This window comes from Mycetomoellerius zeteki, unplaced genomic scaffold (genome assembly GCF_001594055.1).
Source record: "Mycetomoellerius zeteki isolate Tzet28-1 unplaced genomic scaffold, Tzet1.0 scaffold119, whole genome shotgun sequence".
NCBI classification, from domain to species: domain Eukaryota; kingdom Metazoa; phylum Arthropoda; class Insecta; order Hymenoptera; family Formicidae; genus Mycetomoellerius; species Mycetomoellerius zeteki.
In genome coordinates, this window is record NW_017256116.1 from 14,792 (window position 1) to 28,704 (window position 13,913).

Genomic DNA, 13,913 nt, shown 5'->3' on the forward strand with positions numbered 1-13,913 from the left:
TTTATCTAGATTATCTAGATAACTTCATCTAAATATCTACAAACACTAAAGATATCTCATATTTTATATATTCATATAATAATTCATTTTTTTTTAAATCAGAAAAATTAGAAAAATTCGTGAAATCCGGCTTACATGGGAAGGAAGGTAATCCGTGGATTTGCAATAGCCGACAGATCCTGCATGCGGTCTGTGACGTTCTTCGGAATAATCGCCAAGGTCGGCTTGAAGGGCAAGCCCAGCGAGCACCAACAGCGACGTGACGATAGATGGTTCATGAAGGGGATGGTGAGGATGGAGGCTCTCCACCCCGCCGCCGTGCCTGACGACATTGTCGCGCAGTTGCAGGTAATAGTGATGCCGTGTCGTCTCATCGCTAAAACAATAACGCGAGCATTAAAATATTTAATGAATGTGTGTTTTATAATTTTAATCAATATGTAAAATATACTAAAAAGACTTTTCTAAAAAATCTTTCTAAAAAATAAAACAAAAGATATGTTATTAAATTATTATAAATATGTAAAAAAATGTTCAAACTCGATAACAAGTTTATTTCATGTAAAAAGATTTAAAAAAATAAAAATTTTATCTTTTAGAAATCGCTTTTAAAATACTAATAGTTCAAAAATAAAGAGAGATAGGAAATTATTGCTACAAAAAAATATTAATTATAAGTAAGTATTATCGATAACTTATAATCGACATTATATAAATGCTCCTTCAGTACGTAAAAAGTGGGTCCAAACAAATGGGTATACTTTTTTACTGAAATTGGAAGCATTGGCAAGAGACTCGCGCGCTGGGTGAGACTCGTAGCACAAAAATTAAACCTTAAGGGCAAACGTGCAGTGAATCGTCAAATTCAATGTAAATCACAGGGTTTCGTGTGTCGAAATAAAAAAGAAACTACTGCGAATTGGTATAATTACCGAGGTGCTCTGAGAATGCCTTCGTTTTAGGCGTACGGTCTATCTATCATGCTCCGCATAATTACTTTATAATTATAAGAATAGGTAGCAGTACTCAGCTACCGGACGAGAATCCGGATTTCGTTCCACGAATAAAATTTTCGTCTTGATATCCCCGCAATTTTGCATCTCACTTTTTCCATATGCACGTGTCTTCTTTTTGCGTTTCTTTCTTTTCAATGGCAGTGCCTTTTAATCGGCACGACACCGGCGGCGTCTTTTAGACATCGTCCAAAAGGGAATAAGTAGCTAAACACATTTCACATTTCGCTATGCTGACAATTCAGACGTATGACATATTCATTACCATGATTAATTTCGCAATCGAATTGAGACTCGAAACATCTGTGTTCTTTTTTCGAATATATGGCCAATCAATTAATCGAAAAGCAAACATGATTTTTTTATATTTTAAAGATTTATAAAAAAATAAATAGTTCATTTGGGATAAAATATTTGTATGTTACCTTAAAAGTAATGGTGTATCGATGTAGAAACGAACTCGAAAGTACAGAACAAAGGCTGGTCTTCCACTGCTATCCAAACCCTGCAGGAAATAATATACATATATATAAACTACTGTTACTAAATACTACAGTAACGTATAAAATTGCATATTATTATAATAATGACCATCACAGATTATAGATGTATTGTATCACGATTGCTTGGAATATTGTTCAATCACACATATTCTTTCATCATAGAAAAATTTGATAGAAATCTGGTAGAATCTGGTTTTTTTTTGAAGAAATTTGTGAACTGTCTAAAACAACTCACAATTTGATAAGGACGCAAATATTGTATCATTTACATCTTCAGGAGATATAGTGTGTTTCAGCGCTAATCTAAGATAATCTCAAAAAGGAAGTTCTTAACGAACACTATAAAAGAATGAATCCGCAGTTTCGCGTTCAGTTCGATCATTGGTTAAGGAGAACTTGAGTCGAAACTAGTTTCCATGCGGTTCAATTAGAAATAAATAAGAAATATAATGTTTGTTTCGTGCAAATATCTGTATATATAAAAGCTTGTTTTCTATCATTTGCTATAAATAATAGAAAATGATATAAATTTATTAATTATCGTCTTTTTTATGTCAATTAATGACAAATTAACGACGAATGATCACATTCTTTGTAGGTACAAGTATGTATTTATTGTTTGAATTAGTTTTCTATCAGAATTTTTAATAAGTTATATTTTTCTGTCTTTCTCTCTCTCTTTTTTGTTTATCTTGTTTTATTCTATCCTCGTACTCCTTCTTTCTCTCCTTTTAATTATAATAAAACAATAAGCAGTAAATAAGCAGCTACTTACATATGTATGAGAGTTTCGCCAATTCTTTGGGGCGTATTTGCTCAGCTTATTTTCAGGATCCACAAATAGGTACTCGCCGTCTGAAACAATAAAAATGATTCGTTTGTTTCAGTAAAAAGTTTATTACTGCATGAACATCGAATACCATTTAAAAATACTCTACACAATCTTTTCAAAACTGGCATTGAATTTAAATAATAATTATGAATTTATGTACTGATATATCGCGTATTGAATTTTACAGCATAATTGGACACTTATACAAGATATATGTACTCCACGCGCGCGCGCGCGGTTTCTGGTATAGGAGTTGAGAACTCTCTCAGAGATTCAATTCCTTCGCACGTTCTTTTGTACGATTGACAACGCGAGATGCCGATACTCCATAAATGAGTGAAACAATGAAAGAGGCTCGACAAGAAGATGTTAGTGAATGAGGGAGCCTTAAACCTGTCCAGTCTACATGGGACCAGACGCTCGAGCTCTTATGGCACGATAACGTGACATGTTTTTCACACTGGAACTCGATTTGAAACCGCGAATGCTGATCGGGGACCGTAACCGGAGTTTGGACCCTCAAGGCTTCCGAATGCAATCCATGCAATCTACAATTCCCAATACAACCGTCGTACTGGCAAACTAGTTGAAGCTGTTGTTACATGCAAATGTAAAACTCTCACGATGGAACAGTTGCCCATGATATGGCATAAATTTATCTTCGGCAATGTATATACAAAACTATCGGCATTAAAATCCCAACCAATTGTTTTTTCTTAGATTTAATTTATCTGACGGTAAACTTTCTGTATATTATCTCCTCTATCTATCTAAGAATAAAAATTATTACAAACTCTGTAATTAAAGTTTTGAATCCCGTGGAGAGATTACGGTTAATTTAAATTTAAATGATATGCATATTTAATGTTCACTTTTTGTTATAAAAATAATTTTTATTCTAATTTTATATATAATTTCTTCCTTCTCTTCCTTCTCTCTCTCTCTTTCTCTCTCTCTTTATAATATATCAAATTACCCGTAGAATTTTATCCTGTATTCTGTTGCAAATTATAGGTCGTCTAAAATGGACTTAAGCCGCTCCGGTATTCCTCTTTCGATACGCTCACTCTAGTTACCCGAGGTATAACCCGGCTATTACTGGGGAATGTTGCCCGAAGGCTAACCCTGGCCCTCGCGTAATAATCCATCGGGACTATAGGGCCCATCGTATTCCTCTGGAGATATACTTCGCAGTCACGGAGGGAGCAAAATCTCCCTTTTTCTTCATCTCGCTTGGATCCGATCGAGTCCGCATCCTGGATTTAAGTTTTATTCCCTTTTGTTTTCGTCTGCCCTAGTACGGATTCACGTTTGCTTGAAAGATAGAAGTGTTTCGAAAATTTCAAGTCAACTCGATTTTTTTTAATATTTTTTATTGGTCCATATATTAAAGTATCATTTAAATATCTATCTTGATATATATTATACATATATATATTTCAATTAAATTTTAATACATTATCAATATTAAAGAAATATATATTGATATGTATATTATACAATATTTTACGATTAATTTTCTGTTTAATGTTCTTGTAATGCATTTGATATACTGAAAAACGATTTAGTCTAGAGAATATAAATCGTTATTCGATTCCGTTTGATATAAAGCTTTCAAGATCTGCCTTGCTGTTCACTAATTCTTGACGCTAGAATCTATGCTTCTTAATAAATGCATGTCGCACTTCATAAAGGATCGGAAAAGTCGGAAAAGAGCGTCATGTGACGCAACAAGAAAAGTTCAACAAACAAACCTTCTCTCATGAGCCCATCTATTTCCCAGAAAGAAACAATACTCCTTTTTTTTTCTCGTTCAGTATGGCGCAGCAATGCCCATAATTACACTCGTAATCATCCCTGATTGCCTTGATCACCCCGGAGGAAGAAGGGGAGATCTGAGCTGCTCTTTTCTACTCTCGTTAGCTATCTTCTACAGGTCTCCGTTCAATCGCATACCTCTGAACTTACTGAATCTACCAAAAATTAGAGCTTTCTTGCGAGGAATCTCGCAAACGTATTTAGTCCTGGCCTCGATTTTACACTTAGATTTTACCTTCTCCTTCTTTATAAAGAACAAATCGTAAATATTACGAGAATTGAATAGGAAGGAAAGAAAAAGGAAGAAGCAGGAAAAAACAAAAAATGAATAATAAATAGGAAAAGAAAGATACTAGATACTGTTATAAAATTTCTTGAATAAAAAAAATTTTTCAAAAAATTTTTCTTAAAGTTTAAGAGATAGTCTGATAGAACAGGAGAAAAAGTGTTGCGGAAAGAATGAAAAAAAAAATATCGGAAAGCATATTTCTTCTCTAACAAAATCAAAGGGTTCGCTGATGGGTTCGGCGGAGGTGTTGCTCGTGAGGTTCGTTGGAGCAGGATGTGACATACGGTGTGGGACGCGAAGGATACGAGAAAGAGATACGGGAGGGAGAAGACGTTGAGGCCCTGTTGTGACGCGCAGCTTTAACCTCGCCGCGATATATATCCCTTGAACCTGCGCTGGAGCGTATTTTCTGCTCCGTCTCCCCTCCGCTAGCTAGAACGGACCTTTTCGCCCCTCTTCCACCACGTCGTGTGCCAACGATCCCTGTCCTCGGCGTCCTCCTTCCACATTCCTGTACGCAGAGCCGTACGTTGCGCCGGAGATTCTCGACTGGGAGATGGAATACGAGAGGCCTTATACAAATCATCGGGCTACCGTCTTACCCGGGGCCCCGTTCTCTCTTTTTTTTTCCTGCTTCCCCTTTCCGCCCGTTTTTCTCTTTCTACTCTATCTGGCCGCTTCCTTTCTTTAACGCTCGTCATTCCCTCCGTCTTACTCCATCTTTATGCTCCGACAACCTATTATCTCTCTCATTTATCGCATACCTCTCTATCTATGCATTTATCTATCTCTATTTCTTTTGTATGTACATAACACATTGTACATTACGTTCTTTTACTCAATTATTTATATCTGTACCCTCAAATCTTTCATAACTAAAATTTATCGTAAATTGATATCCAAACAGAAAATATCTAACGGCTCCTAACTTTTTCTATTTTGTTTCTCTTATTGTTATTAAATACTCGCTGTAAGTTGATTAAATCACAGAAAATATGAATTTGCGATAAAGGTGAACATTCTTAGAGCATGAATGTTCGACTAAGCAGTTTCTCAACTTATTGAATAAATAATTGGAATATATTTCTTTAACAGAAATTTTTCAGCGAAATAAACTCATTGTACAATATTTCAAAGGATACAAATAAATTTATGAGCTATACATTGCAGTTTCATCAATGGAGAAAAATCATGGAAAGTGATAAGAAGAAAATAGAGAAAAAAAATAGAAATCGCAAAATGAAAGAAAGAAGAAACAGGAAAAGACGAACTGTAGAAAGAATTTCCTTCTAAGGCTAAAGCGCATTTGAAGAAATGGGAAGCAAAAGTTGGTCTAGATCGCTTTTAGCAAGACCCACCGCGAATCGCATAAGCCATAACGCGCATACAGGGAGTGTGAGCTGCCTTTCTTCTTATACTTGTTTTTCAGGTGCATTTTTTCTTGTCATGCTATGGCTCGCGCGTCTCAAGACCTGCCAACTCAACCGAGTCCGATGATGGTGCTCTGCTGGAATGTAGAAGGGATGGGTGAGGTGGGATCTCGTAGGGCTCTTTGAGGACCCGGGGAGGCTTTATTCAGTGGTGGGGGCCACCAGTCGGACCGGCTTGTCACGATTGGTGAGGGTAGCGATGAACGTGAGCCGTATGGTATGCAGAAAAACCTGACGATTAGTCAAGAGACTTGGACATTTCGCTAGTTTAATGTTTTCACGATTCCTCTGTTTATGTCACTTTCTTCGTCATAGAAAATAGATCCATAACGTAACATGAAACTGTCTATTTTTTCGAACAGCCATTTCGATGTACGCATTAAATTATTGTTTCTATATTTTTATATTTTGTACTTTAAATTATAAAGTATTATAATCAAGAAAGAAGATTAATTTATTAAAGTTATATTTTTATTCTCGAGGAAGCAATTCATGATAACCTGATAAACTTAATTTTAACATATTGTTAAGATCATCTCAAGAGTTTCAAAGATATCATTCATATATTATGAAGTTATTTATGAAAAAAAATAAAGATCAATTTTTCTTTAAATAAAATTGTACAATTAATTTATTTATACTTAATTTATTTATTCTTACATGAATAAATTCCCTTAGTAATTCTGTATATTAAAATATTAAATATTAATGTAACTAACAGTATTTATTTGCAAAAATATGAATTTTATCGGTTTGAAATTCTTCTCATCACTACTTCTATAATGAAAATGAAAACACACAAGTACGACTTACCGGACAATATTGCCAAACCGAAAAGTTCGCAATCTCGCATGCCTTGTTGGCTGAGAAGTGTGCATGTCTGCGTATAAACCTCCTTCACTCTCGACTTAGCCTGAAATAATAAAACGGACTAATTACCATTAAAAATTTCCGGAAATAATTTTTAAATATTTATCAATTAGTCGCTTTTTCGTTAAGTAACACTCGTTCTCGAGGACATCATTAGATATTTTATATTATCCTATGTATTTATAAAAATGAGAAAAGAGGTAATAAATAAATTTTACATTTTATTAAAAAATATGTACATGCAATGTTGCGTATTATTTCCAAATTCTTTACATTTGAAATTTTCAAATTCAATACAATTACTTTCCATAACAAAAGAATGTTACTTTTTTATTCGTACACGGTTGTAACGAAATTATTTTATATATTTCCATAATATTGTATATAGGTGTACTAGTAATATTACATCTTTTGACACTTGTTCGCAATTGATATTTGCCTCACCTCAACGATGAAGTAGAGAGGATCACCGGGAAGGGCATGAATGGCGAGATAGCGGCTGGCGGACACCAGGGGTTGAAGGCAAGACCGCGCAGCCGTGACACCGCTACCACGCATGCTGCATGCTTCATGTCGTCGCCGCTACGCCCAGCGTCCTCACTGACAACAATCAGTAAACTGTCAGTGAACAATCATTAGTGCCATTTGAAAAATTCGCATTAATCTATCTTTAACGGACAGTTCAAAATCAAAATATAATCGTTATTTTATGTCTCTTTCGGCCATCTCACAATTTTTGTACGAAACTTGTTTTCAAAAGTAGAAAGAAAAATTTAAGTGTGTATTATTGTACAAAAAAATAAGAAATAATCATAAAATAACTGTGTATTTTCCAATCTCTATATCGAATAATAAGGCTTTAAAGAAATAAATAAGCCAATGTAAGTCGACACTGCGGATGGTAATGTGTAAATCTTATGTATATTATTAATTATAATAATTAATAATTACGTTTCTAGACGGAATTACTAGATCCGTTACTATATCTCGAACTCTCTCTTCTTACTAAATTATGACTTCTCTTTGTCCTGTATTTATTTATGATTCTAACAGTTATAAACACTCACTTGTCCTGGCGCGCTTTATTAGTTAAAAACTCTTCGAAATAAGCGTTTTACCAGATTTGCGTACGCTCTATATTTAGACAACTCATAGGATCTCAGATTATAATGTAAGTTTTTGGGTATAGTTTGTAAATTAAACTGAAATATTCTACCATGCGTTTAATAAATTTTAGTTTTGATATCGAATTATCGAAATACGTATTGTGTCAAATACAATAGACGGTTGAAGTTTTCATCCATGGTCGATTACTTTTGATCGAGGTTCTGACTTTATACTCGCGACATATCTTCGATTTTATGAAAAAAGTGTTTTATTTATATAATATCGAAATTTAATGTAGTGCTCAGTACTTAAGATTGTTATTACTTGTTTGTTACACTGGAAATGTCTGTAATTGTTAATTATTATTAATAATACACACAAATTTTACACATTACCAACCAGTGTCGGCTTACATTGGCTTACATTATTTTGATTTGTGTATTCTTTGATAATGAGACACATAGATTAGATCACATCAGAGATTATAAACGTGCTGTACGTGTATAAGATACGTACAAATTACACGTAACGACAAGTATTATACACTGATAAGCAACACATATCCCAGACGACATTTGTTGGGTTCTCTTAAAAATGGAGTAAAGTGCATAATTATTTACAGAATAAAATAAGTTATTCAAGAGCAAAATCATGTCGTACGCGCTATGATTCGTTTCTAATCGATAATATAGTGGATAGAATTGTGACAAACATCATGGCTATATTAACTGTAGCGGATTATGCAGTGATCGGTGCATTAATTCTAATCAGTTCCGGCATCGGTGTATATTATTGGCTCATTGGCCGACAGAAGTCGACTGAGGTAATTAAATCATTTTTTTATGTTACACATTGCATTTTCATATTTTATATTACACGATATTGCACTATGCTTTAATAACCTTTAACTTTGATTGTTCGTCTGATTTATAATATTAATATTTTTTCAGTAAAAATACCTAGACATTAAAATAAAATAGATGAAATAAAATAGCTCTTCTTGAATGTGCTTCTGTAGGAATATTTCATGGCCAACAAGTCAATGCGAATGATCCCGGTAGCGATAGGTTTGATGGTTTCATATTTATCAGCAGTCAGTCTACTTGGAGTGAGCTCTGAAAATTACGTGTACGGTACACAGTACGCTGTGATCAACATCTCTTATGGCCTTGCCACACCGTTCGCAGCTTACTTTTATTTACCGGTATTTTTTAAACTAGGCACTGCGAGCACTTTCGAGGTAAAAAGCATTAATACCATTATGCAAAATTCAAGAATAATTCTGCTAAAGATAATCTTTAGTAATTACAAATATCTAATTATGTTTAAAGTATTTTTGTTTTATATCAGTTGTATGGTCCAATAAAATGCTTGATGTTCTTAATTATTATTAGCTTAAATTATATAAAAAAGTATGTTTATGTAGCGAAAATAAAATTTAAACACACACAAGTGTGTGTGTGTGTGTGTGTGTGTTAGCAAGAAAATTATTTGTTGAACTAAAAAAATAAAAACATGTTTTATATTTTTTATTTTATATTATTTTTTATATTAACAAAACTATAATCGATAATTTTGAAGATAGCATTAGTATTAGTATTGCTTTAAAATTTAGTTGATCAAAATTGATCTTATGCAACTATATAAATATCTGTTGCAGTATCTACAGAAGCGTTTCGGTACGACTACCCGATTAATAGCCAGTTTTGCCTTTTTGCTCCAATTGCTTCTGTACAGCGGTGTGGTGTTATATGCACCTGCGTTGGCCTTAGAAGCTACCACCGGTCTTTCAACGACCGCAAGTGTGATTGGTTTAGGACTCATCTGCACTTTCTATTCGACGATCGGAGGCATCAAGGCGGTACTTATCACCGACGTTGTTCAGGGTGTGTTAATGCTGACTGCCGTTGTCACAGTTATTGCTACTGCAGCAGTTGCTACTGGTGGTCTAGACCGAATTTGGCAGATTGCGGGAGAGGGATCCCGATTGGAATTCGACAAGTATTTATCTGATGACATAAAAGTCCCTCAAAAAATGTCATTGTATTTCCTTCTAAACCGTTCGTATTGTATTTCTATACAAATTTTTATTATTGGATATATATCTTTATGGGAATATATATCCTACTTTACATAATTTCACTCACAGTGAGTAAATCATGATTTCCTCAATTTTTGTTTGTTTTTTTTATCACAAGAGATTAATATTTTTATGTAGAAGAAATTAAAAATTATCGCATCGACTATACTGAATCTTTATTTAATTTTTTATTCTATTAAAAAATATGATCGTAAGAGAGTAACTGCATGCAAAGAAAAAACAAAATTCGGCTAAAGTGTGTTTGTAATTTCGTAATTTTCTAATTAAACTAAAAATAGAAAAAACTTTTGCTGAATAATTGAAAGTAACATATTCACATTGATTGAGTAAAATGAATAAAATGAAGTTGCCAACGCAAGCACAGGAAGCATTTATTTATTTTAACTTTTTACGTATGCCGCAGCATCTCTCCAGATCCAACTGTACGACATACTTGGTGGAGTTTGACACTTGGTGGTTTCTTTACTTACCTTTCCTTGTATAGCGTTAATCAAGTTCAGGTTCAAAGAATGCTGACTGTCAGGTAAAGCGAGATTGACATAATTTCCAATCAAATGCGAATTAATCGAGTCCAAAAATATTACATGTAAAGCATAGAATTCTTCTTTCCATATTTTTATAAATTTAAGAGCATGAAAATTAGCTCACTTAAAATCTGATATTTAAATATGCAAAGTATATCTTGTATCTTGTATAATGTATTATTTAAAAATTATTCATAAAATACATGATATATTTTGTTATTATTTATTACTAGAATTTTATTATTATTTGTATATATTACTAGAATTATTATTCTGATATTATTTTCCTTACTGATGCGTCTATGATTCATTATCCCGTAATAACAAATTTTATAGAACTCCATTTGACGGTTGTGGAAAAGATCAAATTTCCAAATTATCGTCAAATTTTCAATATCATCAGAACATCTCTATTTAACGCTATTTTGATTTTATTAGCAATCTAGCAGCTGCTCAGCGCGCATTGTGGTGGAGCTGGCCGATGGCATCGATCATGTCGCTTACTCTATGCTTTTCTGGACTAGCGATATATGCAAAATATCATAACTGTGATCCACTCATAGAAGGCAGGATCAATTCAAATGATCAATTGATGCCGTTGTATGTAATGGACATGCTGTCGGATTATCCTGGTGTGCCTGGGCTTTTCATAGCCGGGATTTTTAGTGCCGGACTCAGTACCATCTCGGCCACGGTTAATTCCCTTGCTGCTGTTATTCTTGAAGATTATATCAAGCCTCTCTGGCGTATAAGGTAAGAATCATGATAGCGTGAAAAAATTGTATAACATCGTATAACAGAGTCATTCCGGAAAACGACCTAGTTTCAAGGTAACCTGAATCCTTTGAAGAGTACTCATATTATGTTATGAAGGAACGTATTAAAACATTATAAGAACGACATTTACTTAATGTAGAAAATTAAAAAGTATCGTACAGAATAATACATTCCCTCTTCGTTCGTCCTTTCCTCCCTCTTTTAAGAATTATATATAAATCACAAGAAATAATAAAATCTTTGATATTCTATAAGACTAGAGCAAAGCGCGAATAATATTGATTACAGAAACAAGGACCTATCTGCTACGACGTCAATAATCATTAGCAAAATTTTAGCTCTTGTAGTTGGACTATCGTGTGTGGCAGTGGCTTTTCTGGCGCAATATCTCGGTGGATTGCTGCAGGTATATAAACTTTGCTTTTAGTACTAACAATAAGTCACATAATGAAATAAAAATACAATATTAAGCAAGAAATAATAATTAATCATAGAAATATTAATTTAATTAAAAAATCGATTTTACATTTGTTAATAAATTTGTCATTTACTCTTACAAGAGAAGTTATCCAGATGTTTAATTAGTTTTGAAAAAGTAACGATTGAAAGTTGCAGTATCTTATCTTCTATTAACTAAAATTGCCATTCAAAAATTTGATATTCGTTAAAAGAATGGAGTTAAAGTCCGCTGTAAGCGGCTCCGAAAATGGATTTAAATGAATTTTTCCGTAAACCTTTTTTACTTTTTAGATTATTCTACGTATGTATGAGTAATATACCTACGTAAGTGGAATAGAAAAGAAAACTTGGGTCTCGATTTCATTGCTGGGTTCCAATTTATTTCTAATTTGTCTACCTTATAGAATAGCAAAATTTACAATAAAATATTTTTAATTTTTCAAATTTCAATTTGTTGAAAACGTGTAATAATACACCAATGAAAATGTATAATAAGTACGAAAATATATATGTATTTTTGTACGTACATACATTCGTACAACTTTATAAATGTTCATGCCCAAACGTAATTCGAACTTTCATAGGGATAAATAAAAACATTTTCAACAAACACCACTGGAATCGAGATCCAAGTTTTCCTTTCTATTTCACTTACGTATATTACTCACGTATATTATGTATATTTTGTACGTAGAAAAACTTAAAAAATAAAAAAAATTTACGAAAAAATGTCATTTAAACTCATTTTCGGAGCCGCTTATAGCGGATTTTGATTCCATTCCTTTAACGAATATCAAATTTTCCGAGCGAATGGTACTCATTTTAGTTAATAGGAGGTAGGATATCTACTCTAACTTCTAACCGTTACACTTTTTCAAAACTAATTGAACATCTGGGTAACTTCCCTTGTTAGACTTCTTTGCGGGTTTCAGATAGTAATCTTTTATGAAATTAGATACCTTAATCGTAGAATTTCTCTTTCAACAAAATTTATTTTTCTACAGGCAGCTCTGACGATCTTTGGTGTCGTAGGTGGACCTATGTTAGGTTTATACACGCTCGGCATGTTTCTCCCATCGTGCAACCAAAAGGGCGCGATTGCGGGCTTCATTCTTAGTCTCATGTTTTCTTTGTGGATAGGATTCGGACAGCCAAAACCGCCGATTTCGCGATTGGATGTCTCAACAGACGATTGTGGATTCAATAACACTATTATGTTTCGCGGAAGCGATGGAAAATCGTTGATTTACACAAATTCACGATATGAACTCCAGTGAGTAAACATTTAAGTATACTGAAAAAAAATTATTTATTTAAGATTTTTTAAATCTTAGTATATATTTCTTTGAATAGTACTAACAATAAATAAACATTTACTTACGGTAAATAAATGTTTATTTAATAAAAAATGATAGTTAAGTCAAATTAACGGTTTTTGTATCAAATAAATATACGTTTACATTTAGTAAATATTTATTTAGAACTATTCAAAACAAATAATATTTAAAATAAATATTAAAATTTAGAATTTTTTCAGTGTAGATGTAATTTCATACATATAATTCAGACTTTAATTCTAATTATAAATTTGTTAGAAGCTTTAGTTAGAAACATAGTTAACATGAAAAAAAATTATTTCGAAACGTACACAATATAAAAAAAAATTCCTTTTAATTTCAAATTTTTGATGTTATAATATAATATATAACTTAATACATTTGCAATGACGAAACATGAATTTTAACTATTTCTTATTTACAGAATGGAGAAAGATAAATCCTATTTCTATCTTTATCGCATATCCTATATGTGGTATTGTCCACTGGGATTTCTCGTTACTATGATCACAGGATGGATCGTCAGCTGGATCACAAAGTGGATTTTTAAGGAAAGCCCTACTGAAATCGATTTGAATTTGCTAAGTCCGATTGTGGCAAGTCGAAAACAAAAAAGAAAAGAAGCAGACAAATATCAAAACACAATAAAATTGAATGAATATTGAGAACTTATAGCCTCGTTCTTAAAAATAATTAAGAGAAAAAGAATTTAACTATTTGCGTTCCTATTTATAAAGATATATTATCTAAATATTTATATTTCGCATACAATAAAAATTTTCATTAAAAATTCAATATTCACAACATATAAATAGGTAATTAATACGTGTTATAAAAATATATTTACGTAGTA

General features: G+C 32.8%; 2 protein-coding genes across 2 annotated transcripts in view; one reads left to right on the plus strand and one right to left on the minus strand.

The window, feature by feature from the left end:
• LOC108729956 (protein expanded) overlaps positions 1-13,913 on the minus strand; it is a 36,483-nt gene that overhangs the window by 8,185 nt on the left and 14,385 nt on the right. Inside the window, 6 exon segments of the mRNA XM_018459364.1 lie at positions 136-376; positions 1,439-1,518; positions 2,292-2,371; positions 6,699-6,798; positions 7,200-7,274; positions 7,277-7,355. Coding sequence (XP_018314866.1) covers positions 136-376; positions 1,439-1,518; positions 2,292-2,371; positions 6,699-6,798; positions 7,200-7,274; positions 7,277-7,327 — 627 coding nt within the window. The 5' untranslated portion in view covers positions 7,328-7,355.
• LOC108729986 (putative sodium-dependent multivitamin transporter) lies at positions 8,408-13,727 on the plus strand. The gene is made up of 8 exons (XM_018459420.1): positions 8,408-8,685; positions 8,881-9,102; positions 9,523-9,863; positions 10,367-10,486; positions 10,926-11,240; positions 11,553-11,670; positions 12,728-12,996; positions 13,485-13,727. The coding sequence occupies exons 1-8, from the start codon at positions 8,578-8,580 to the stop codon at positions 13,723-13,725; spliced, it is 1,734 nt and encodes a 577-aa protein (XP_018314922.1). The 5' UTR covers positions 8,408-8,577; the 3' UTR covers positions 13,726-13,727.

Coding starts and splice junctions, on each gene's coding strand:
- LOC108729986 (XM_018459420.1), top strand. CDS start 8,578: ATGGCTATATTAACTGTAGCGGATTATGCAGTGATCGGTGCATTAATT. Junction 10,487..10,925: donor CAAAGAATGCTGACTGTCAG/GTAAAGCGAGAT, acceptor TGATTTTATTAG/CAATCTAGCAGCTGCTCAGC. Junction 12,997..13,484: donor AATTCACGATATGAACTCCA/GTGAGTAAACAT, acceptor TCTTATTTACAG/AATGGAGAAAGATAAATCCT.